At 44.7% G+C, this 27,957-nt stretch overlaps 1 protein-coding gene across 1 annotated transcript in view; it reads left to right on the top strand.

Annotated features, from left to right (window-relative positions):
- Positions 1-2,498: 2,498 nt before the first annotated feature.
- The window catches only part of FA2H (fatty acid 2-hydroxylase), a 110,444-nt gene continuing 84,985 nt past the window's right edge, over positions 2,499-27,957 (top strand). The window contains exon 1 of the mRNA XM_082269611.1: positions 2,499-2,817. Coding sequence (XP_082125737.1) covers positions 2,554-2,817 — 264 coding nt within the window. The 5' untranslated portion in view covers positions 2,499-2,553. The remainder of the gene's footprint in view (positions 2,818-27,957) is intronic.

Here is a 27,957-nt window from a genome sequence, read left to right as displayed (position 1 = left end):
AATTCCCACATATACATGCATGTACAGTATAAAGTTTTTTCCTTTAAACATACATTTTTTTTGTTTTGTTTTTAGACATACGTAAAATGTTTTTTTTTACTGTATCTGTAAGAAAAAAAAAAACTTTATACTGTATATGCATGACCAAAACTTATACTTTATATGAAAACATTTTTTTTTAATGTATATGTTAGACCAAAACTTTTTTTTACTGTATATATATATATATATATATATATATATATATATATATATATATATATAAGGGTAAAAATATTACTGTATATGTAAAAAAAAAATTTTTCTTTAGGGTATATGTTAGGATGAAAAAAATTATTTTTTTCTTTCATATACTATAAAAAGTTTTTTTCTATTTTTTTTTTTTTTATTGTTACTTATATAAGTAAAAGTTTTGGTCATGTATTTACAGAATAAAGTGTTTCTTTTTCTTACATATACAGTAAAAGAAAGTTTTGATATGACATTTACAGTAAAACTTTTTTCTTACACATATAATAAACTATTTATTTTTTTCTTAGACATATGGTAAAAACTTTTTTTTACTGTATATGTAAGAAAAAGAAACACTTTATTCTGTAAATGCATGACCAAAACTTTTACTTATATAAGTAACAAAAAAAAAAAAAAAAAATTGAAAACAACTTTTCATAGAATATGAAAGAAAAAAATAATTTTTACTGTATGTCAGATTAAAACTTTTTTTTACTGTATCTGTAAGAACAAAAAAAACTTTATACTGTATATGCATGACCTAAACATACTTTATATGAAAAAAAAATTGTTTTTTAATGTATATGTTAGACCAAAACTTTTTTTTTTTTTACTGTATATGTAAGGGGAAAAATATTACTGTATATGTAAGAACATTTTTTTTTCTTTAGGGTATATGATAGGATGAAAAAAATATATTTTTTTCGTTCATATACTATGAAAAGTTTTTTCTTTTGTTACTTATATAAGTAAAAGTTTTGGTCATGCATTTATAGAATAAAGTATTTATTTTTCTTACATATACAGTAAAAAAAAAAAAAAAAAAAGTTTTGTGCTGGCATATACAGTAAAAAAAATAAAAATAAAATTCCCACATATACATGCATGTACAGTATAAAGTTTTTTCCTTTAAACATACATTTTTTTTGTTTTGTTTTTAGACATACGTAAAACGTTTTTTTTTACTGTATCTGTAAGAAAAAAAAAAAACTTTATACTGTATAAGCATGACCAAAACTTATACTGTATATGAAAACATTTTTTTTTAATGTATATGTTAGACCAAAACCTTTTTTTACTGTATATATATATATATATATATATATATATATATATAGGTAAAAATATTACTGTATATGTAAAAACATTTTTTTTTCTTTAGGGTATATGTTAGGATGAAAAAAATTATTTTTTTCTTTCATATACTATAAAAAGTTTTTTTCTATTTTTTTTTTTATTGTTACTTATATAAGTAAAAGTTTTGGTCATGTATTTACAGAATAAAGTGTTTCTTTTTCTTACATATACAGTAAAAAAAAAAAAAAAAAAAAAAAAGTTAAAAAAAAAAAAAAAGTTTTGTGCTGGCATATACAGTAAGAAAAAAAAAAAAAAAATCCCACATATACATGCATGTACAGTATAAAGTTTTTTACTTTAAACATACATTTTTTTGTTTTGTTTTTAGACATACGTAAAACGATTTAATGTATATGTCAGATCAAAACGTTTTTTTACTGTATCTATAAGAAAATAAACTTTATACTGTATATGCATGACCAAAACTTTTACTGTATTTGAAAAAAATGTTTTTACTGTATATGTGAGACCAAATCTTTTTTTTTTTTTTTTTTTTTTTTTTTTTCTGTAAGGGAAAGAAATGACTGGATATGTAAGGCAAAACGCTATTCACTGTATATGTAAGAATTTTTTTTTCCTTTACTATATATGTTATTATATATGAAAACTTTTTTTTTTTTTTTACTGTTTATGTAAGTAAAAACGTCATGCTGCACCCGTTTATGCATGACCAAAACTATTACAGTATATGTAAGACAAAATGTATTACTGTTCTTGTAAGAAAAAAACGTTTCCGTATGTCTAAAAAAATAAAAAAATAAAATGTACGTTTTGGGGAAAAAAACTTTATACTGTAAATGCATGTATATGTGGAGAATTTTTTTATTTTTATTTTTTTTTTCTGTATATCCTAGATCAAAACTTTTTTTTTTTTTTTGCTGTATATGTAAAAAAAAAAAAAACTACTGTATATGTAAGATAAAAAAAAAAAAACATTGTGCTGCGTAGGTAAGATTTTTTTCATTATTCTTACATGTGCAATAATACATTTTTGTCTTCTATGTACAGTATAAAGTTTGTGCATAGTTGGTGTAGTTAGTATCGTGTCCTGAGGGGGGCAGCGTTGCTCCGGGGCGCTCCTTAGTAGAGTAGTGGGCGGAGTTGGCTATGAATATGTAATGATATGTAGATGAGGTAGAGGCTGAGTGGCTGCTGGCCGCTTCTCCCCGGTACTCCGCTCTCTCTATGGCAGGACGCCGGGTGACAGCCGCTGAGCTCCGCGGACAGTGCTCCTCGGGCGCCTGCTGGCTCCTCCGGGGGCGGAAAGTATACGATGTGTCCTCCTTTGTCCGACTGCACCCCGGGGGGGAGAGGCTGCTACTGGACCGAGCCGGGACGGACATCCAGAGGGAACTGGACGGACCCCCCCACCGGCACTCCGACAATGCCCTGCGCTGGCTGGAGCAGTATTATGTGGGCGAGCTGGAGCCCGAGGAGCCCGGACAGCAGGTGAGGGGCCACTGTCTGCTCTATATATGTACAGGTGTATATAGGAGGAGAGTGTACAGGTGTATATAGGAGAAGAGAGTACAGGTGTATATAGGAGGGTGTACAGGTGTATATAGGAGGGTGTACAGGTGTATATAGCAGGAGGGTGTACAGGTGTATATAGGAGGGTGTACAGGTGTATATAGGAGGGTGTACAGGTGTATATAGGAGAAGAGTGTACAGGTGTATATAGGAGAAGAGAGTACAGGTGTATATAGGAGGGTGTACAGGTGTATATATGAGAAGGGTGTACAGGTGTATATATGAGAAGGGTGTACAGGTGTATATAGGAGAAGAGAGTACAGGTGCATATAGGAGAAGGGTGTACAGGTGTATATAGGAGGATGTACAGGTGTATATAGGAGAAGAGTGTACAGGTGTATATAGGAGGATGTACAGGTGTATATAGGAGAAGAGTGTACAGGTGTATATAGGAGGATGTACAGGTGTATATATGAGAAGGGTGTACAGGTGTATATAGGAGAAGAGAGTACAGGTGCATATAGGAGAAGGGTGTACAGGTGTATATAGGAGGATGTACAGGTGTATATAGGAGAAGAGTGTACAGGTGTATATAGGAGCATGTACAGGTGTATATAGGAAAAGAGAGTACAGGTGTATATAGGAGAAGAGAGTACAGGTGTATATAGAAGGGTGTACAGGTGTATATAGGAGAAGGGTGTACAGGTGTATATAGAAGGGTGTACAGGTGTATATAGGAGAAGAGAGTACAGGTGTATATAGGAGAAGAGTGTACAGGTGTATATAGGAAAAGAGAGTACAGGTGTATATAGGAGAAGAGAGTACAGGTGCATATAGGAGAAGAGAGTACAGGTGTATATAGGAGGGTGTACAGGTGTATATAGGAGGAGAGTGTACAGGTGTATATAGGAGAAGAGAGTACAGGTGTATATAGGAGGGTGTACAGGTGTATATAGGAGGAGAGTGTACAGGTGTATATAGGAGAAGAGAGTACAGGTGTATAGGAGAAGAGAGTACAGGTGTATATAGAAGGGTGTACAGGTGTATATAGGAGAAGGGTGTACAGGTGTATATAGGAGAAGGGTGTACAGGTGTATATAGAAGGGTGTACAGGTGTATATAGGAGAAGAGAGTACAGGTGTATATAGAAGGGTGTACAGGTGTATATAGGAGAAGGGTGTACAGGTGTATATAGGAGAAGAGTGTACAGGTGTATATAGGAGAAGAGTGTACAGGTGTATATAGGAGAAGAGAGTACAGGTGCATATAGGAGAAGAGAGTACAGGTGTATATAGGAGGGTGTACAGGTGTATATAGGAGGAGAGTGTACAGGTGTATATAGGAGAAGAGAGTACAGGTGTATATAGGAGGGTGTACAGGTGTATATAGGAGGAGAGTGTACAGGTGTATATAGGAGAAGAGAGTACAGGTGTATAGGAGAAGAGAGTACAGGTGTATATAGAAGGGTGTACAGGTGTATATAGGAGAAGGGTGTACAGGTGTATATAGGAGAAGGGTGTACAGGTGTATATAGAAGGGTGTACAGGTGTATATAGGAGAAGAGAGTACAGGTGTATATAGCAGGGTGTACAGGTGTATATAGGAGGGTGTACAGGTGTATATAGGAGGGTGTACAGGTGTATATAGGAAGATGTACAGGTGTATATAGGAGGGTGTACAAGTTTATATAGGAGAAGGGTGTACAGATGTATATAGGAGGGTGGTGTACAGGTGTATATAGGAGGGTGGTGTACAGGTGTATATATAGGAGGAGAGTGTACAGGTGTATATAGAAGGGTGTACATGAGTATATAGGAGGGTGTATATAGGAGGGTGTGCAGTTGTATATAGGAGAAGGGTTACAGGTGTATATAGGAGAGTGTACAGGTGTATATAGCAGGGTGTACATGTATATAGGAGGGTGCACAGATGTATATAGCAGGGTGTACATGTATATAGGAGGGTGCACAGGTGTATATAGGAGGGTGTATATAGAAAGGTGTACAGGTGTATATAGGAGGGTTTATAGGTGCATATAGGAGGGTGTACAGGTGTGTGTATATAGGAGGAGGGTGTCCAGGTGTATATAATAGGGTGTATAGGTGTATATCATGGGTGCAGGTGTATATAGGAGAAGGGTGTACAGGTGTATGTATAGGAGGAGGGTTTCCAGGTGTATGTAATAGGATGTATAGGTGTATATCATGTGTACAGGTGTATGTAGGAGAAGGGTGTACAGGTGAATTGGGTACAGGTGTATGGGAGGGTGCAGTATTTATAATATGTACAGGTGTGTATATATAGGAGGGTGTACTGTATATAATGGGTGCAGGTTTTTAATGAGTACAGGTGTGTGTATGTATATATATATATATAACAATGAGTGCAGGTATATCTATGGGAAGATACAATGTATACCATGTGTTCAGCTGTATAAATTGTGTATATATTGTGCACAGGAGTAAAGGAGGATCCAATGTATATAATGGGTACAGGTGTATCTGTCTGGTATTTTGTAGCAGAATACAATGTGTGCAATCTGTACAGGTGTGTGTGTATGTATGCATGTGTGTGAGATATATATGTATATATTTATATATATATTATACAATGTGTATATATAATAGGTACAGGCTTATAGAAGGGTTTACAGTGTATATATGGGAGGATACAGTATCTCACAAAAGTAAGTACACCCCTGACATTTTTGTAAATATTTTATTCTATCTTTTCATGTGACAACACTGAAGAAATGAGACTTTGCTACAATGTAAAGTAGTGAGTGTACAGCTTGTATAACAGTGTAAATTTGCTGTCCCCTCAAAATAACTCAACACACAGCCATTAATGTCTAAACCGCTGGCAACAAAAGCGAGTACACCCCTAAGTGACAATGTCCAAATTGGGCCCAAAGTGTCAATATTTGGTGTGGCCACCATTATTTTCCAGCACTGCCTTAACCCTCTTAGGCATGGAGTTCACCAGAGCTTCACAGGTTGCCACTGGAGTCCTCTTCCCCTCCTCCATGATGACATCGCAGAGCTGGTGGATGTTAGGGACCTTGCGCTCCTCCACCTTCCATTTGAGGATGCCCCACAGATGCTCAATAGGGTTTAGGTCTGGAGACATGCTTGGCCAGTCCATCACCTTTACCCTCAGCTTCTTTAGCAAGGCAGTGGTCGTCTTGGAGGTGTTTGGGGTCGTTATGTTGGAATACTACCCTGCGGCCCAGTCTCTGAAGGGAGGGGATCATGCTCTGCTTCAGTATGTCACAGTACATGTTGGCATTCATGGTTCCCTCAATGAACTGTAGCTCCCCAGTGCCGGCAGCACTCATGCAGCCCCAGACCATGACACTCCCACCACCATGGATGACTGTAGGAAGACACACTTGTCTTTCTACTCCTCACCTGGTTGCCGCCACACACGCCTGACACCATCTGAACCAAATAAGTTTATCTTGGTCTCATCAGACCACAGGACATGGTTCCAGTAATCCATGTCCTTAGTCTGCTTGTCTTCAGCAAACTGTTTGCAGACTTTCTTGTGCATCATCTTTAGAAGAGGCTTCCTTCTGGGATGACAGCCATGCAGACCAATTTGATGCAGTGTGCGGCGTATGGTCTGAGCCAGTGATGTTTTGGAACTACATTTCCCATGATTCTAATGCACTCTACTGTGTAGTTGAGCATCATGGGAAATGTAGTTCCAAAATATCTGGAGTGCCAAGGTTCGCCATCACTGGACTCTGAGCACTGACAGGCTGACCCCCCACCCCTTCAACCTCTGCAGCAATGCTGGCAGCACTCATACGTCTATTTCCCAAAGACAACCTCTGGATATGACGCTGAGCACGGCACTCAACTTCTTTGGTCCACCATGGCGAGGCCTGTTCTGAGGGGAACCTGTCCTGTTAAACTGCTGTATGGTCTTGGCCACCGTGCTGCCACTCAGTTTCAGGGTCTTGGCGATCTTCTTATAGCCTAGGCCATCTTTATGTAGAGCAACAATTCTTTTTTTCAGATCCTCAGAGAGTTCTTTGCCATGAGGTGCCATGTGGAACTTCCAGTGACCAGTATGAGAGAGTGAGAGCGATAACACCAAATTTAACACACCTGCTCCCCATTCACACCTGAGACCTTGTAACACTAACGAGTCACATGACACCGGGGAGGGGAAATGGCTAATTGGGCACAATTTGGAGATTGTCACTTAGGGGTGTACTGACTTTTGTTGCCAGCAGTTTAGACATTAATGGCTGTGTGTTGAGTTATTTTGAGGGGACAGTAAATTTACACTGTTATACAAGCTGTACACTCACTACTTTACATTGTAGCAAAGTCTCATTTCTTCAGTGTTGTCACATGAAAAGATAGAATAAAATATTTACATAAATGTGAGGGGTGAGATACTGTATATATAGCCCGGTTTGTATTGGGGGTTTGGTGGATACATATCTCTGTATATAGGGGTAGTTAGATCTATAAGGTATATACTGTATCCTCTCTCTGTATATACAGACAGGTGCACCTTCCTACCTTCCTATTTTGGGGTGCTCAGATCTGTCCTTTATCACTGTCTATAGGGGGGATGTAGAAATGACAGCTTTATCCTATGATATAGGGGCCCGGGGCCCTTGTTTTTCCCTTCGGAAGGTGTATACGGGGCGGACATGTTCCAGAGTTTTCATTAAAGGCGACACCTGTAGGAGTGGCTGGGAGAGGAAGACATGGCACCGGTGGAATGGGGCACGGAATGTGACAAGGGTGTGCCACCCATCACTTTCCATATATTGTGTACACGGCTCACCGATATCATGGTGTGTGGAGGTGACACAGGCTGGGGTAATACGGGTGTTTATTGTGTCCCTGGTGTGTGTGATTCAGGTATGTCCGGGTATGCCCCCTGTAGGTACCCCCCCTGTAGGTACCCCCCCTTTAGGTACACCCCTGTAGGTACATCCCTGTAGGTACATCCCTGTAGGTACACCCCTGTAGGTACACACCTGTAGGTACACCCCTTGTAGGTACACCCCTGTAGGTACACCCCCTGTAGATACACCCCTGTAGGTACACACCTGTAGGTACACCCCTTGTAGGTACACCCCTGTAGGTACACCCCCTGTAGATACACCCCTGTAGGTACACCCCCTGTAGATACACCCCTGTAGGTACACCCCCTGTAGATACACCCCTGTAGGTACACCCCCTGTAGGAGCAGGGACAGGTGTGACACCTCCGTGTGGGCAGACTCTACTCCGGATTGGTGTGTATAGCGGTTTGATGTATATGGGACAGGTTCTCTTATCTATTACAGATGTATAGTATAGCACGTTGTACAATCAGATTGTATGGTGTATGGTCAGCCATTCCTCTTATTAACTATATAATCAGCAGAAGTAACTCTGACAACACACGGATCTGTTTTTGCAAAAGTAAAAGATTCAATATCTGCATCATCGGAACGTCCGAGAGCGAAATGTGCGATTTTAGGGTCAGCTGGTTCAGCATCGGATATTTCTGGGAATTTATTTACTGTATGCTGATTTTTTTTTTTGATTTTTTTTTTTGGGTGGAGCGGAGACGGGTTAGACCGTCTGTCAGGTTTTTTTCCTCTCCCCATTCGTGAGATTTATATTTTCTATTTGTTGAGGTGATCAGCGCCTGTCACTGAGGGGGAGGGGAGATCCGAAATGTTCGAGTTCTCCCCAGAAGAAGGGAGATCACACAGGAACTCAGAAATCCAGAAAGGGTAAAAACTTTGGGCTCTACACAGACTTTCATTCTTTCTCAACCTGTTGATCCTGCCAGTACTTGCTGTGCCAGGAACTTCCACTCCTGGGGTGACAACGCTGCCTTAGTGTGAGTCAATGCTGAGATTTGTATTTGGAAGGTCACAGTATGTTCAGTTTGGTTTACACCATTAACAGCCCCTGCTCACCCCCCCCCCCCATCACCAGGACCAGCCCTGCTTCTCATCCCCCCCCCCCCGGTCACCAGGACCAGCCCCGCTTCTCACCCCCCCCCCCGTCACCAGGACCTGCTTCTCACCCCCCCCCCGTCACCAGGACCAGCCCTCGCTTCTCACCCCCCCCCCTGTCACCAGGACCTGCTTCTCACCCCCCCCCCGTCACCAGGACCTGCTTCTCACCCCCCCCCCCCCGTCACCAGGACCAGCCCTCACTTCTCACCCCTCATCACCGGGACCAGCCCCCACACATCACCCCCCCCCCCCCCATCACCAGGACCAGTCCCTGCTCAGCACCACTACATCACCAGGACCAGTCCCCGCTCAACACCCCAACATCACCAGAGATTGTACAGAGATCAGTGATATGCCAGTGCTGGAGAAGTTGTCTGTAGTTGGGACTGATGAGGGGATGATGGGAGTGATTGTACAGAGATCAGTGATATACCAGTGCTGGAGAAGTTGTCTGTAGTTGGGACTGATGAGGGGATGATGGGAGTGATTGTACAGAGATCAGTGATATGCCAGTGCTGGAGAAGTTATCTGTAGTTGGGACTGATGAGGGGATGATGGGAGTGATTGTACAGAGATCAGTGATATACCAGTGCTGGAGAAGTTGTCTGTAGTTGGGACTGATGAGGGGATGATGGGAGTGATTGTACAGAGATCAGTGATATGCCAGTGCTGGAGAAGTTATCTGTAGTTGGGACTGATGAGGGGATGATGGGAGTGATTGTACAGAGATCAGTGATATGCCAGTGCTGGAGAAGTTATGTGTAGTTGGGACTGATGAGGGGATGATGGGGGTGATTGTACAGAGATCAGTGATATGGCAGTGTTTGGAGAAGTTGTCTGTAGTTGGGACTGATGAGGGGATGATGGGAGTGATTGTACAGAGATCAGTGATATACCAGTGCTGGAGAAGTTATCTGTAGTTGGGACTGATGAGGGGATGATGGGAGTGATTGTACAGAGATCAGTGATATGCCAGTGCTGGAGAAGTTATGTGTAGTTGGGACTGATGAGGGGATGATGGGGGTGATTGTACAGAGATCAGTGATATGGCAGTGTTTGGAGAAGTTGTCTGTAGTTGGGACTGGTGGGGGGAAGGTGTCACTGGTGTCAGGAATGTGGAATTTTTAGGTGTGTCATTGGGACATGGCTGAAGGCAGACTGTGACTCTCGACCCTGACAGATCCAGTCCTACAAGTCCCATCCCTGTCTCAGCATTACTCAGCACAGAGGCAGCAGTGGGGGCATTGGCTCCTGCTTCTGTCAATCAAATCCAGTGAGGAGGGAGTGGGGAAGCTTTTCCAAAGTGTGCTGTGTGTGTCTATGGATGCACACAGCTCAGTGCCCACACAAGTGCCCCTATAGGAAGCAGTTTGTTACGGGGGCAGATAGAGGAGGACGAACGGACAGCGCCAGCGGGGGACCCCAGAAGAGGAGGATCGGGGCCTCTCTGTGCAAAACTATTACACAGAACAGGTAAGTATGACATTGTTTATTATTGCAATAAAAAATAAAAAAACTTTAACATATTGCCCCAAATTCATGGAGCATCTTCAACACTTTTGGTTCTGACATGAACTTGTGCGCCAGGTTCAGGTAGTTCTAAAAAATGCGCCACCTTTACATTGTGACGCGACAAATGTGCCAAATTCTAAATCAAATCCTGACCAATCACATCTCACAAATAGATCTCACTAAGACCAACCGTCTTATGGCGGACTGAGAGGGAGGCCGGCACAAGAATGAGTCTGTAAAAGTGCCTCAAAGGCGTTCTTAAAATGCCGCAAATACAAGTTCTAGACGGGTACAGGAATTTGGCGCACGCTGCAACACTTTTTGAATGCAGATGAGATATTTTTTGCCGGGCTGTGCCAATCTTTGAGTTCCAGGGATTGAGTTTCTGTAAGTTAGACCCTGTTCACTCTTGGCGATTTGGAATTATAGGCAGCATCACCGCGATTCTGCCTGCGATTACAAGTCGCTTGGCATTCCCTGCAAAAAACAAGGCCTTTCTGGGTGGCATTTATTGTAAATAGCACCCCAAATGCTGTGCGATTTTAGAGAGATGACACGCGCAATCGCAGCAAAACGGGCCTTCAAAATATTGCGTGAAGCTCGTCTACTCAAAATGGAGCAGGAGTTTTTTTTTTTTTTGGGGGGGGGGGGGGGGATACGCGCATAGGGCAGCCCATTGAAGTGATTGGTCCTATGCGCGACACGTGGAATCGCGTGGAAATCGCCCACACAATCTTGTGCCCGGGACTGTGAGTTTCCCACAACGCAAAGTGTGAATGGGGCCTTATATTTCATCCAGTTGGAGTTTACATTTCCTGAAGATCTTGTTTATTTATGTAGGAATAATTGTTACAAATTATTTTATATGAATCTGTTGGGAATGAGGCAGTTTTACTATCTTTATGTTGATGTCTCTCTGCAAACAAAGGCAGCGGGATGATTGTCCAGGACACCGGAGTCACCGCAGTCTATTTATAGCGCTTAAAGGTGATACTTAAGGTGTGTTTGGTGTGGTTACCGGGCAGCCATTGTTCTGTGCCCTCAGGTCCATGTTATGTACATCAATCAGATGTCTCCGACTCTGCTCGGCATGCAAACTGCTTTCCAATATTTGAAAACATTCGAGCTAAATGTAGGGGAAAAATAATATATACCTATATATATATATATAATATACAGTATATACAGTACTTACAGTACATTATGTATATATTTGTGTATACAGGGCTTGACAAATTTAATTTGAATTTAGGAACCAGCTAAAAATGTTAGAAGCCAGTTTTTTTAAATTAGCTGCCCAGCACCCAGAACTGCATGTCCAGGGCATCGGACAATAAGAATTGCTCACGCCTGGTGCCAAGCCAAAAAGGACCCAAAATGAAATACAATTTTGCAAATAATTGATTTTTCCCTTGCACTGATGAGCCTGCACTGATGGGCGGCACTGATGAGCCTGCACTGATGGGCGGCACTGATGAGCCTGCACTGATGGGCGGCACTGATGAGCCTGCACTGATGGGCGGCACTGATGAGCCTGCACTGATGGGCGCCCTTGATGAGCTGCACTGATGGGCGCCCTTGATGAGCTGCACAGATGGGCACCCTTGATGAGCTCCACTGATGGGCACCCTTGATGAGCTGCACTGATGGGCACCCTTGATGAGCTGCACTGATGGGCACCCTTGATGAGCTGCACTGATGGGCACCCTTGATGAGCTCCACTGATGGGCACCCTTGATGAGCTGCACTGATGGGCACCCTTGATGAGCTGCACTGATGGGCACCCTTGATGAGCTCCACTGATGGGCACCCTTGATGAGCTGCACTGATGGGCACCCTTGATGAGCTGTACTGATGGGCACCCTTGATGAGCTGTACTGATGGGCACCCTTGATGAGCTACACTGATGGGCACCCTTGATGAGCTACACTGATGGGCACCCTTGATGAGCTGCACTGATGGGCACCCTTGATGAGCTGCACTGATGGGCACCCTTGATGAGCAACACTGATGGGCACCCTTGATGAGCTACACTGATAGGCGTTACTGATGAGGTGACACAGATGGGTACTGATAGGTGGCACTGATAGGCGTTACTCATGAGGTGTCAGCAATGAACACAGGGATACTGTTGATTATATAAGTCCATCCCCCACACAGTTAAAAAACACCCCCTAGGGACACATTTAACCCTTTGAGCACCCCTGATGTTAACCCCTTCCCTGCCAGTGTCATTTGTACAGTAACAGTGAATATTTTTACCACTGATTACTGTAGTAATGTGACTGCCCCCCCCCCCCCCACCAAAAGTGTCAAAAATGTCAGTTAAGGGTCCAAAATGTCCGCCGCAATGTCGCTGTCCCGCTAAAAATCGCCGATCGCCGCCATTACTAGTAAAAAATAAATAAATAAAAATGACATAAATCATTCCCCTAGTTTGTAGATGCGATAACTTTTGCGCAAACCAATCAATATACGCTTATTGGGAATTTTTTCTTCCAAAAATATGTAGCAGAATACAAATTGGCCTAAAATTACGAAAACATTTGATTTTTAAATTTTATTTATTTATATAGCAGAAAGTAAAAAAATATTATTTATTTATTTATTATTTATTTTAGTTGTCGCTCTTTTTTTGTTTATAGCACAAAAAATAAACATTTACACAGGAGATCAAATACCACCAATAGAAAGCTCTGTTTGTGGGGAAAAGAAGGACATCAATTTTATTTGTCGTACAGCGTCACACGACCGCACAATTGTCAGTTAAAGCAACGCAGTGCCGAATCGCAAAAAATAGCCTGGTCATTAAGGGGGAAAACCTTCCTGTCCACAAGTGGTTAACTTTGTATTAACGGTCCCAGCAGTTGGCATAGGGCAGTGTGAACTGCCTGGGAGGCGGGTGCGATGCGGGATTCGGCAGTGGATTCGCAGGGTTCCCGCTTCGCACCAGTGTGAACCGGCACTCAAATACAATGTAACTTGTGTAGCAATTGTATCAATTTTTTTTTTTTTTATTGTCATTTTTTTTCCCAAGATAAGGGAGTTAACCCTTAAGAGCCAAGAAAGCAGCATTTTGAGGCAGCAGTGGCAGGTTACATGGGGGGGGGGGTCTCTGGCTCACTTTCAATGTAAGTTTTGCTCTTCATAATCGGATGAGGATATTGATGGGATCGGTGCCCCTTCCACCGTCAGACCTGCATATCCCAGTAACCGGTACAACCAGCCCGGCGGCTCCCTGCTGAGATCTGTATCTGTTGTTGATGATATTTAGGTGGTTTCTGCCTCGGCCCATCTCTGGTTTCATTGAAGGTAAGAAGATGTAATCATTTGTCTCCGGGCCAACGCTGCATCCACATCCCCAGACTTATATCACAGCTCACGCCCCTTTCACCACATGCTGTCCGTTTGTCCGTGTTTCATCCGACAGATGAAAAATGGACATCAATGCATCTCTATGGAAAAACGGATGTAAATGGAAGATCATCCATCTACAGTCAATCCGGAAAGTATTCACAGCGCTTCACTTTTTCCACATTTTGTTATGTTACAGCCTTATTCCAAAATGGATTAAATTCATTATTTTCCTCAAAATTCTACAAACAATCCCCCATAATGACAAAGTGAAAGAAGTTTGTTTGAAATCTTTGCAAATTTATTAAAAATAAAAAAACATATAATTTTTTTGGAAATTTATTAATAAATAAATACATAAAATAAAAAATGATTTTTTTTTGCAAATTTTTTGCAAATTTAATAAAAATTTAAAAAACGATAAAAAACTATAAAAATCCCATGTACATAAGTATTCACACCCTTTGCCATGACATTCAAAATTGAGCTCAGGTGCCTCCTGTTTCCGCTGATCATCCTTGAGATGTTTCTACAACTTGATTGGAGTCCATCTGTGGTAAATTCAGCTGATTGGACATGGTTTGGAAAGGCACACACCTGTCTATATAAGGTCCCACAGGTAACAGTGCATGTCAGAGCACAAACCAAGCCATGAAGTCTAAGGAATTGTCTGTAGACCTCGGAGACAGGATTGTATGGAGGCACAGATCGGGGGAAGGGTACAGAAACATTTCTGCAGCATTGAAGGTCCCAATGAGCACAGTGGTCTCCGTTAGTGATCGACTGATTATCGGCAAAGCCGATATATCGAGGGCCGATATGCACTTTCCCCGATATATCGGAATAGCCCCCTGAGGTTACCGATATTGCCGATATGCACTTTCCCCAATAGGTTACCGATATTACCGATATTTCGGAAAGTGCTGTACCAAGGTGATGTCTGCAGCTAGAGGCATCACCCCGGTACCGGTGTCCATAGCTGACAGTCGGCTGACTTGTAATGACAACCAATGCGGCTGCCCCGCCTTCCGCGGCTCGCCCGGGTCTCTCGTCCCACCGGGAGACCTGGGCAACCAGCCTGCACGGCCGCTGAAGACCCGATCAAAGCCACATTCGGCTCTGATTGGGTCTCCATGCAAAAACCCGGAAGTGATATGATGACATCACTTCCGGGTACTCGGCCCCAGATTTAAAAAAAATTACAGCATTCAAAACAGCCAAACTTGTCGTTGTAAATGTTTTTAAGTGCAGAGGAGGGGTTTGGGGTCTTTTAGACCCCCAGATCCCTCCACAAGAGTACCTGTCAAGTAAAGAAAAAAAAAATGTACAAAAATATCGGCCAATATCGGCCGATACCGATATGCAATGGCCAAAATATCGGTATCGGAAACGAAAAAAACGATATCAGTCGATCACTAGACTCTCCATCATCCATAAATGGAAGATGTTTGGAACCACCAGGACTCTTCCTAGAGTGGGTTGCCCGGCCAAACTTCTCCCCCTCTGTATGTTCCAATGGGGACACAGACAGCAATAAAAACCAGATATAAGGTCTAACCCCCTCCCCACCACCACTACTCCATCCAAAACAAAAAAAAAAATATTTTGCCTACAGATGTAGCAAGAGAAGACACCAACACATTTCAGGAGCTTCAGTCTCCCTTCATCAGGGCTGTGGGGATGGAGCTGGAAGGTGAAGGGTCCAAGGATGGGTATGCTGGGGTGAGCGGTATCTGCATGCTTGAGGCTGGAGTTGCACTTCATTTAGATTGGCAGCCCTATGCACTAAGGGCCGTACACACTAGGGAAGATCGCTCTTCAGAGAGCATTTGACAGGGGGCGGATACCTTTTTCTGACAGGTACCCACTCCCCTTTTGCCTAGGTGAGAATTACTGGTCCCTAGACCTCGCCCCCAACCCCCTGCTACACTTTACAGGCCCTCAGACGCTGCAGAACTAATTGGACGGCTCTGCGTGGTCCTGTGCATGCGCAATGGGGTTCTGGCTGTGAAAGTCACAGCCAAGATGGCGGTGGTGGGGACCTGAAAACCACCAGAGAACCAGCCCATATGAGGACAGCGCTGGGCTCCTGGGCTGCTGAGTGTCTGTTTTATTACCAGTCAGCAGATTCAGTATTTGTATCGGCTGATTTTTTATTTTCTTAAAAATGACCGGAGTTTCTCTTTAAGCGTATGGGGCAATGAATGACCTTTTTTGATCTTCCAATTGTATTTTTCATGAGACTCACAACCCCCCCAAGGATGTTTCTGCGGCAAGTACAAAAAATCTCCCCAGACCGGCTCTTGGAGCCAACTGCCATTGTTGCTCCTGTGTAGACAATGGAGTCGGGGAGGGGCACGAAAGCAATCTTAGGAGAGGCAATTGGTTGGACAGCATTTTTGAACTGGAAATATTGCTTTGTCCCCCAAGGCCAGGCTCCCAGGGGTCAGCTCCGGATCCAATGATAATGGCTTGATACGGCCATCTTAAAACTGTGAACTCTATTGGCTGTAATGTCATCGCACATATTACCTGAATATACACTGCTCAAAAAAATGAAAGTAGCACTTTTTATTCAGAGTATAACATCAAGTCAATGAAACTCCTGGGATATTGATCTGGCCAGAAAAGTAGCAGAGGGGGTTGTTAATCAGTTTCAGCTGCTTTGGTGTTAGTGAAATTAAAAACAGGTGCACTAGATGGGCAACAATAAGATGATCTCCCAAACAGGAATTGTTTTACAGGTGGGAGGCCACTGACATTTTTTTTCCCCAATCATCTTTTCTGGCTGTTTTTCACTAGTTTTGCCTTTGGCTGGGGTCAGTGTCACTACTGGTAGTATGAGGCCATACCTGGACCCTATAGAGGGGGGTCAGTGTCACTACTGGTAGCATGAGGAGATACCTGGACCCTATAGAGGGGGTCAGTGTCACTACTGGTAGTATGAGGCCATACCTGGACCCTATAGAGGGGGTCAGTGTCACTACTGGTAGTATGAGGCCATACCTGGACCCTATAGAGGGGGTCAGTGTCACTACTGGTAGCATGAGGCCATACCTGGACCTTATAGAGGGGGGTCAGTGTCACTACTGGTAGTATGAGGCCATACCTGGACCCTATAGAGGGGGTCAGTGTCACTACTGGTAGTATGAGGCCATACCTGGACCCTATAGAGGGGGGTCAGTGTCACTACTGGTAGCATGAGGCCATACCTGGACCCTATAGAGGGGGTCAGTGTCACTACTGGTAGCATGAGGCCATACCTGGACCCTATAGAGGGGGTCAGTGTCACTACTGGAAGTATGAGGCCATACCTGGACCCTATAGAGGGGGGTCAGTGTCACTACTGGTAGCATGAGGCCATACCTGGACCCTATAGAGGGGGTCAGTGTCACTACTGGTAGCATGAGGCCATACCTGGACCCTATAGAGGGGGTCAGTGTCACTACTGGAAGTATGAGGCCATACCTGGACCCTATAGAGGGGGTCAGTGTCACTACTGGAAGCATGAGGCCATACCTGGACCCTATAGAGGGGGTCAGTGTCACTACTGGAAGCATGAGGCCATACCTGGACCCTATAGAGGTTGCAGCACAGACAGTCCAACATCATTGCCAGAAGGGTTGCTGTGTCTCCCAGCACAGTCTCAGGAGCATGGAGGAGATTCCAGGAGACAGGCAGTTACTCTAGTAGAGCTGGACAGGGCCGTAGAAGGTCCTTAACCCATCAGCAGGACCGGTATCTGCTCCTTTGTGCAAGGAGGAACAGGATGAGCGCTGCCAGAGCCCTACAAAATGACCTCCAGCAGGACACTGGTGTGAATGTCTCTGACCAAAAAATCAGAGAATTTCAGTGAAATTCTCTCACCAAATCCCCCCCCAGCACAAATCTGCCCCCCCCCCCCAAAAAAAATCACTCTTATTAGCAAAAATCCTCTACCCCTTAAAATTTCCCCTCCTCGCACAAATCTTCCCCAATGATTTCTCCTAGCACAATTTCTCTCCCCCCTCTTCCATATCACCCCCCCCAGGTCCTCTTCCTCCAGTTCCCCTCCCAAAACACAACCCCCCCCCCCCCAAATCATCATCATTCCTACCACCCCTCCTAATTTCCCTTCCTATTCCTGTCCTCTGCCACTCTCCAACTTTACCCTCCCAACACAAAAACCATCCTCTCATCCCCTTGTGCTGCCCCCCCCCCCTCCCCCTCACATTATATTGCAATGCCCAGGGTAGCCGCCCTTTCTGTCCTATCCCTTGTCCTGGCCCTGCCAGACACTTTCCTCATTAGAACCCTGCAGCTGATTGATAATTATAAAAACCACTCCTATTAGACTCACTAAGCACAGAGGAACAAACAGGGATTTCTTCAGGATAACAAAAGGATTTTTTATTTTATTTGAATAAGATATTGTTTTATTTTAATTTAATTTTATTTTTATTTAATCAAATTTATTTTAATAAAATGCCTTTGGAGTAAAAATGTATCTAAAGATAGTTTTTCTATTTAAGACACATTGATAATTTAGTTTATTCAGCATGAAATGGAGCTTAGTTATGTAGCATGAGGCTGTATATTCTGCAATATTTACAAATTTTGGTAAACGCATTCAATGAATCCAAGCTGAGATAACACGCACTGCATTGATGCATTCACACAATTTCATACTAACGACCAGTAAGTTTGAGTCCTTACATGTAAAGAGCCCCTGTCATTTCAGATCCAACATGGCAGCGCTTGTTAGCGGGCATCCACTCACCTGCTGCCGCCACGTCCCTCACCTTGTTGTGTCACTGCCGCATCACCAGCCGTCCCATTAGTGAATGGGACTGATGGTGAGTCAACAGCGGGTCAGAGGAGGAAACTCTGCGGGACAGATGACAATTGCTCTTTAACCGCTTGCCGAGCGCCGCACGACTATTTACTGCGGCAGTCAGCCCCTGCTCGTTCCCTGACATCCCTGCGCGAGTGACCAGCGGCTCCGATGTCCGCCGGTCACTCGTGATCTCCCACTGGAGAGGGAGAAAGGCAGGCGGCTGATGTAAACAAAGCCGTCTGTCATTCTCTCCGGTGTAACTGCAGAGATCATACAATCCTGCTATGTAGGATCGTATGTCTCTGTGGTTACATCACAAGCCACGCCCCCCACAGTTAAAATCACGCCCCTAGGGACACACTTAACCCACTGATCACCAATAAAGTTAACCCCTTCCCTGCCAGTGTCATTTTTACAGTAACAGTGCATATGTATAGCACTGATTACTGTAGAAATGTCACTGGTACCCCCAAAAGTGTCAAAAATGTCAGTCAAGGGTCCGATCTGTCCCCGCAATGTCGCAGTCCCGCAAAAAAAAATCGCAGATTGCTGCCATTACTAGTTAAAAAAAAAAACAATTAAAATGACAGAAATCTTTCCCGTAGTTAGTAAACGCAATAACTTTTGCGCAAACCAATCAAAATACGCTTATTGCCATTTTTTTTTAACCAAAAATATGTAGCAGAAAACAAATTGGCCTAAAATGTTAAAAAATTTTGATTTTTACATTTTTTTGGGGAATTTCATATAAAAAAATGTGAAAAATATTGTTGTTTTTTAAAAATTGTCGCTCTTTTTTGTTTATAGCGCAAAAAGTAAAAATCGCACAGGTGATCAAATACCACCAAAAGAAAGCTCTGTTTGTGGGAAAAAAAGGACGTCAATTTCATTTGGGTACAGCGTCGCACGACCGCGCAATTGTCCGTTAAAGTCACGCAGTGCCGAATCGCAAAATAGGCCCTGGTCTTTGAGCAGCCAAATCCTCCGGGGCTTAAGTGGTTAAAAATTATGACTTAAATCAAGCAGATTTAAATTAATCCTTTTTATTAGTGATTTAAATCAAATCCACCCTATCTAGTTCCCCAGTTTAGTCACCCCAGCCTGTGACGGGTCAGTGAAGGATCAGAGGTTGGATTGACCCCTTGCTCTTGAAAGCATCCTCCCAGTGTTGGTGCGATAGCACTGTGCAATGTAGTAGTCCTCCCCTCCAGTGTTGTGCATGACAGGAAGCTAATGTAATGTAAAATAATATAATATATAATGGACTTTCGTCTTTATTCAACCTCAACTACTATAAGTACAGACATAACGTTGAAAAAGCATTGAAGGATTATTTATAATGAAAGCGTAAGATGGAATGGTATTTGTGGTGTGCGGATTTCCCCGCGGCGCCGTGTTCCTGTCCTCGTTGTCCCTGTCCTGTGATCTTTGCACTGCCGTGCCACGTGTAGATTTTGGTGTAGTGGATTTTTCAGTGACAGTTGACGGGGATTCTGTTGCAATACCTAATATTCCATCTGTATCAGTTCCCTAATTTAATGACACGGCTGTTTTTGAGCCTTTTGTTTTTTTTGTTTGTTTTTTCTGGACGGTTGAAATATGCAGATATGACAAAAACTCCCCAGAACTTCGAACACAAAACAAAACACGTTTCGAACCGGGGTCCCCAACTCTTCCCACAAAAGGAATTTTTTGCCAAAATTGTGCTTTAAATGTGGAATTGTGTGTTTATAACTGCGGCTCTGCATGGGCCGGCTGGATGAAGGGCTGGGGAGACATTTGTAATGTTTAGTTGATTGTCCCACCAATGAGGACCTTTTGTGAGTATAAATTGACTTATTTCAAGCATTGTTGCCTGTAACATTACCAGTGATTGGTCATTGGCCTGCAGGACATGGATATTGAGGGACAGGGATGCTGCGGGACATGGACACTGCGGGACAGGGACACTGCGGGACATGGATATTAAGGGACATGGACACTGCAGGACATGGACACTGCGGGGCATGGATATTGAGGGACAGGGACACTGTGGGACATGGATATTGAGGGACAGGGACACTACGGGACATGGATATTGAGGGACAGGGACGCTGCAGGACAGGTACACTGCGGGACATGGACACTGCGGGACAGGGATATTGAGGGACATGGACACTGCGGGACATGGATATTGAGGGACAGGGACACTGCGGGACAGGGACACTGCGGGATATGGACACTGCGGGATATGGACACTGCGGGACATGGACACTGCGGGACATGGACACTGCGGGACATGGACACTGCAGGACATGGATATTGAGGGACATGGACACTGCGGGACATGGACACCGCGGGACATGGACATGGCGGGACATGGATATTGAGGGACATGGACACTGCAGGACATGGACACTGCTGGACAGGGATATTGAGGGACATGGACACTGCGGGACATGGATATTGAGGGACAGGGACTCTGCGGGACAGGTACACTGCGGGACACGGACACTGCGGGACAGGGATATTGAGGGACATGGACGCTGCGGGAAATGGACACTGCGGGACATGGATATTGCGGGACAGGGACACTGCGGGACATGGATATTGCGGGACAGGGACACTGCGGGACATGGATATTGAGGGACAGGGACGCTGCGGGACAGGTACACTGCGGGACACGGACACTGCGGGACAGGGATATTGAGGGACATGGACGCTGCGGGACATGGACACTGCAGGACAGGGATATTGCGGGACAGGGACACTGCGGGACATGGATATTGAGGGACATGGACACTGCGGGACATGGACACTGCTGGACATGGACACTGCGGGACATGGACACTGCGGGACATGGAAACTGCAGGACAGAGATATTGCGGGACATGGACACTGCAGGACAGGGATATTGCTGGACATGGACACTGCAAGACAGGGATATTGCGGGACATGGACACTGCGGGACAGGGACACTGCGGGACACGGACACTGCTGGACAGGGACACTGCGGGACATGGATATTGCGGGACAGGGACACTGCGGGACATGGATATTGCTGGACATGGACACTGCAAGACAGGGATATTGCGGGACATGGACACTGCGGGACAGGGACACTGCGGGACACGGACACTGCTGGACATGGACACTGCGGGACATGGATATTGCGGGACAGGGACACTGCGGGACATGGATATTGCGGGACAGGGACACTGCGGGACATGGATATTGAGGGACAGGGACGCTGCGGGACAGGTACACTGCGGGACACGGACACTGCGGGACAGGGATATTGAGGGACATGGACGCTGCGGGACATGGACACTGCAGGACAGGGATATTGCGGGACAGGGACACTGCGGGACATGGATATTGAGGGACATGGACACTGCAGGACAGGGATATTGCGGGACAGGGACACTGCGGGACATGGATATTGAGGGACATGGACACTGCGGGACATGGACACTGCTGGACATGGACACTGCGGGACATGGACACTGCGGGACATGGAAACTGCAGGACAGAGATATTGCGGGACATGGACACTGCAGGACAGGGATATTGCTGGACATGGACACTGCAAGACAGGGATATTGCGGGACATGGACACTGCGGGACAGGGACACTGCGGGACACGGACACTGCTGGACAGGGACACTGCGGGACACGGACACTGCGGGACAGGGACACTGCGGGACACGGACACTGCGGGACACGGAAAACTGCGGGACATGGACACTGCGGGACACGGACACTGTGGGACAGGGACACTGCGGGACATGGACACTGTGGGATAAGGATATTGAGGGACATGGACGCTGCAAGGCACAGACACTGCGGAACATGGATACTGTGGGACGGCATCTCCAATTCCGGGACTGTCCCGCAAGATCAAGGAAACAAGAATGGCAAAAGTCACACCTGCTGTACTTCGTGGCCTGTCAATGTCTACACATTGCATAGCTTCTGACAATGCCCCACTCATAGGACCACCGGGGGAAGGGACACATTTAGGTAGGTGAACATTTTGTCTGCAGTTTTTAGCAATTCTGTTGTTGGCGTGTACTTACCAGTTACAGGATCAGTAGTGTGATATGGGCCTTAGTTCAGACAGAAGTCAGGCATGTTCAGGGGGGGCGGGGCTGTGACACGCAGTGAAAAAATAGCAAACTCCAATAACAGTTTCTGACTAACTGGCCTATAAAAACCTCAGATTGGCTGTGCAGAGAAAGGAAACCGGCAGCTTGTAACTTCTTGAAACAAGTTTTTGTTTTATTTTGGTTGGTGCGGAGTACACTGGTCAGGGGACATAAATAGTATTTTCTTGTTCAGTTTTTGCATGGACTCTGCAGCTGACATAATGGAGCTTCTGCTTTCAGTCTGACGACTCTGGATGTAATCCCATGGCCAGGCCTCTGACACCACACTGTGCCCAGGCGGTCATTCACACCATAAAATGTGACCACATATTTGTTTTCTGTTTTACTTTCCGAAGGGACTGAGAACAGAGTGATGAAGAAAAGAATTTGGAATAATTGTATTGAAGTATTGTGTAATCAATCTTACCTAGTCCTCCAGACCTTCTATACCAAGATCTTCCAGCCCATGGTTATTGTATGTATGCTGGATCTTACCTGGTCCCTCCAGACCTTCTACTACCAAGATCTTCCAGCCCAGAGTGTGCTGGATCTTACCTGGCTTCACCAGACCTTCTACTACCAAGGCCTTCAAGCCCAGAGTAATGTATGCTGGATCTTACCTGGTCTCACAAGATCTTTTACTACCAAGATCTTCCAGCCCGGAGTGTGCTGGATCTTACCTGGTTTCACCAGACCTTCTACTACCAAGGCCTTCAAGCCCAGAGTCATGTATGCTGGATCCTTCCTGGTCTCATAAGATCTTTTACTACTAAGATCTTCCAGCCCAGAGTATTGTGTGCTGGATCTTGCCTGGTCCCACTATACCTTCTACTACCATGATCTTCCAGCCCAGAGTATTGTGTGCTGGATCTTACTTGGTCCCACTATACCTTCTACTACCAAGATCTTCCAGCCCAGAGTGTGCTGGATCTTACCTGGCTTCACCAGACCTTCTACTACCAAGATCTTCCAGCCCAGAGTATTGTGTGCTGGATCTTACCTGGTCCCACTATACCTTCTACTACCAAGGCCTTCAAGCCCAGAGTCATGTATGCTGGATCCTATCTGGTCTCACAAGATCTTTTACTACCAAGATCTTCCAGCCCAGAGTATTGTGTGCTGGATCTTTCCTGGTCCCACCAGACCTTCTACTACCAAGATCTTCCAGCCCAGTGTACTGTGTGCTGGATCCTATCTGGTCCACAAGATCTTTTACTACCAAGACCTTCCAGCCCGGAGTATTGTGTGTTCTAGATCTTACTTGGTCCATCAGACCTTCTACTACCAAGATGTTGCTGCTCAGTGCTCACCACTTAAAGTCCAACCCCAGCTAGAACTTTATTTTAAGTAGATACCAAAAAACATTTTTTTGCAGTTAGGAAATGAGTATAGGTTGCAGGTTAGGTGTTCTGCCCTGGTGTTCAGGGATCCATTCATATTTCTCAGGACTGCTACAGTCTGCCAATATGAGCATGCTAATGTGCCCTGTGTTAAGACCAATTCATTATGAATGGGCTGCCACCACATGGTGAAGGCCCAAAGATCAGACATGACCCATTTTTTAAATGCGGCGCACCACATCGCATGGAATTGAGATGCCAGTGGAAATGAATGTGCATCTTATGACTTGACACCATAGTGCAGCTTTGTGAATGAGCTCGGAGGCTTTGCCCATTGTTTGGTGTGCGTCTGGTTTGGTCTTCCACTTTAAGTGGCCATGAAATGCCTTAGACTTCTGTGGGACCATCTACCTCAGTTCAGACGATGCAGAGTGAGATATAATGAACGCAAGCACACCATACAGCATAGGAAGACAACATTTTACAGTTAATGAGGAAAACTGGGGAGGAAAGCAGAATTTCTACGTTTTATAGGGCTTATTCACACCAGTTGCCTTGGGTAGTGTTGTCTAATACAGTTCCAACGCTAGAACAAGGCCAAAGCATATCTGGAGGCAGTTGCATAGCTGCACATGTAAAGTTGTTCTTTAAAGTGTGTCCAATGCCAAACCTTTTTGGATTTGGATACAGTAGGGAAGGGTTGGAACCTCTGTACGACTCGTTCACTCATGGCCAGTTGGCCACTGGTTTGTAAAAGCAGGCCATTGAACTGCAGTTTTACTGCTCCTGACCACCCAACTAAACAGGGACATGTTCAGGGATGTATAAATACTGGGGTGCTCTGCGGCAAAAATAAACCCCCGTGTGGTGTTCAGCAGGCAGTACCATTGCTGATTGCAACCTGGGCTGCTAAGCATCTGCCTTTCAACAACATGCCCATCTGTGCCTCAATCATACCTCAGTCATGCCTCAATCATGCCCATCCGTGCCTCAATCTTACCTCAGTCATGATTCAATCAGGCCCATCCGTGCCTCAATCATGCCTCATCCACTGACATGGGTTGGATGTGGCAAGAATGAGCACTGATGTGGCATGGGTGTGGCACGGATGAGCACTGATGTGGCATGGGTGTGGCACGGATGAGCACTGATGTGGCATGGATAAGCACTGACATGGCATGGATGTGGCATGGATGAGCACTGATGTGACACGGATGAGCCACGGATGAGCACTGAGGTGGCATGGGTGGGCACAGATGAGGCATGGATGAGGCATGATTGAGGCACGGATGGGCCTGATTGAATCATGACTGAGGTAAGATTGAGGCCCGGATGGGCATGACTGAGGTATGATTGAGGCACAGATGGGCATGATTGAGGCATGACTGAGGTATGATTAAGGCACAGATGGGCATGATTGAGGCATGACTGAGGTATGATTGAGGCTTAGAGGAGGCATGGGATGAGTTCTGCTGTAGTCTCTCTCCTCGCACGCTGTACCGATCGCTGTGTACAGCATGAGAGGAGAGAACTGAACCCGGACATGCACTGGTTTGTTGACAACTGATCGCCCATCATTAGACGAAGCGATCACGTGGTAAAGGGCCGCTGTCATTGGCCCTTTCCCACGATCTGTGATGCACCTGGTCCGAGCACGAACACTTCCAGGAGGCACGCGGGAAGTGCAATTCTGGGAGGATGTCATTGTACACCCTGTGCTGTAGCCGTCATTTGGTTATTGCCCGGTCGGCAAGTGGTTAAGCTGGTTCTAATGTGGCAATCTTAATTGGTTTGGAAGGATTGAATCGGATTGGATCATTTCTAGCGGTTGTACATAGAACTAATGGAAAGGGACGTGTACAGACATGTGACCCCTGATTGAATGTGTATGTAGAGATTGGGAAACATGAGACTTTACAGGCACTAATTAAAATTTCACATTTTATTGGTAACAAAAACATAAGAATGTTTTTATACAAAATACAGTCCTGGCATAGACCCAAGCAGATAAAATAAAAAAAAACAGCCCTGACACCGAATGTCAGAGCCTGTAGATTTATAGAACCTGGAACATAATGAAAATCTAGTCGCTCTACATGTTTCGCTAATTATCGCTTCTTCAGGAGCTTGTTTGTATATACATTTTCTCTACAAAAAAACAACATATATTATGCATGTACACCAATAAATGATGTCATAAGAGAAATTGTTACCTCAGGAGGTTTCCATTATGCCCAGAAAATCCAAAACCAGACCAGCATGCACCAATTAAAAGTCCAGGAATGTGAAGGTAAACAATTGTGGCTGAATTACCAGGTAAGAAAAGAATTTCTGCAGAGCAAAGCCACCAACCATTGAAACAATAGAGAGAGAAACAGAACAAGGAACCAAACCCTAACCTATCCAGGTCGTGTGTAAGAAACCCGGTATATTCAACGATCGAATCGTGTTCAACTTATGTTAAAAGTTCACTGACAAAGATCTGGACTGTATTCTAAAACAAAAATAGATGTATTGATTAAAGAAATATATATATATATATATATATATATATACAGTATCTCACAGAAGTAAGTACACCCCTCTCATTGTTGTAAATATTTTATTCTATCTTTTCATGTGACAACACTGAAGAAATGACACTTTGCTACAATGTAAAGTAGTGAGTGTACAGCTTGTATAACAGTGTAAATTTACTGTCCCCTCAAAATAACTCAACACACAGCCATTAATGTCTAAACTGCTGGCAACAAAAGTGAGTACACCCCTAAGTCAAAATGTCAGAATTGGGACAAATTAGCCATTTTCCCTCCCCGGTGTCATGTGACTCGTTAGTGTTACAAGGTCTCAGGTGTGAATGGGGAGCAGGTGTGCTAAATTTGGTGTTATCACTCTCACTCTCTCATACTGGTCACTGGAAGTTCAACATGGCACCTCATGGCAAAGAACTCTCTGAGGATCTGAAAAAATAATTTTTGCTCTACATAAAGATGGCCTAGGCTATAAGAAGATTGCCAAGACCTTGAAACTGAGCTGCAGCACGGTGGCTAAGACCATACAGGGGTTTAGCAGGACAGGTTCCACTCAGAACAGGCCTCGCCATGGTCCACCAAAGAAGTTGAGTGCTGTGCTCAGCGTCATATCCAGAGGTTGTCTTTGGAAAATAGACGTATGAGTGCTGCCAGCATTGCTGCAGAGGTTGAAGGGGTGGGGGGTCAGCCTGTCAGTGCTCAGACCATACGCCGCACACTGCATCAAATTGGTCTGCATGGCTGTCGTCCCAGAAGGAAGCCTCTTCTAAAGATGATGCACAAGGAAGCCCGCAAACAGTTTGCTGAAGACAAGCAGACTAAGGACATGGATTACTGGAACCATCTCCTGTGATCTGATGAGACCATTGGTGTCAAGCGTGTGTGGCAGCAACCAGGTGAGGAGTACAAAGACAAGTGTGTCTTGCCTACAGTCAAGCATGGTGGTGGGAGTGTCATGGTCTGGGGCTGCATGAGAGCTGCCGGCACTGGGGAGCTACAGTTCATTGAGGGAACCATGAATGCCAACATGTACTGTGACATACTGAAGCAGACCATGATCCCCTCCCTTCAGAGACTGGGCCGCAGGGCAGTATTCCAACATAAAGACCCCAAACACACCTCCAAGACAACCACTGCCTTGGTAAAGAAGCTGAGGGTAATGGAGTGGCCAAGCATGTCTCCAGACCTAAACCCTATTGAGCATCTGTGGGGCATCCTCAAACGTAAGGTGGAGGAGCACAAGGTCTCTAACATCCACCAGCTCTGTGATGTCATCAACCTGTGAAGCTCTGGTGAACTCCATGCCCAAGAGGGTTAAGGCAGTGCTGGAAAATAATGGTGACCACACAAAATATTGACACTTTGGGTCCAATTTGGACATTGTCACTTAGGGGTGTACTCACTTTTGTTGCCAGCGGTTTAGACATTAATGGCTGTGTGTTGAGTTATTTTGAGGG

This window comes from Pelophylax lessonae (genome assembly GCF_965119305.1).
Source record: "Pelophylax lessonae genome assembly, chromosome: 10".
Lineage (NCBI taxonomy): Eukaryota > Metazoa > Chordata > Amphibia > Anura > Ranidae > Pelophylax > Pelophylax lessonae.
This window is presented reverse-complemented; position numbering and strand designations above follow the sequence as displayed.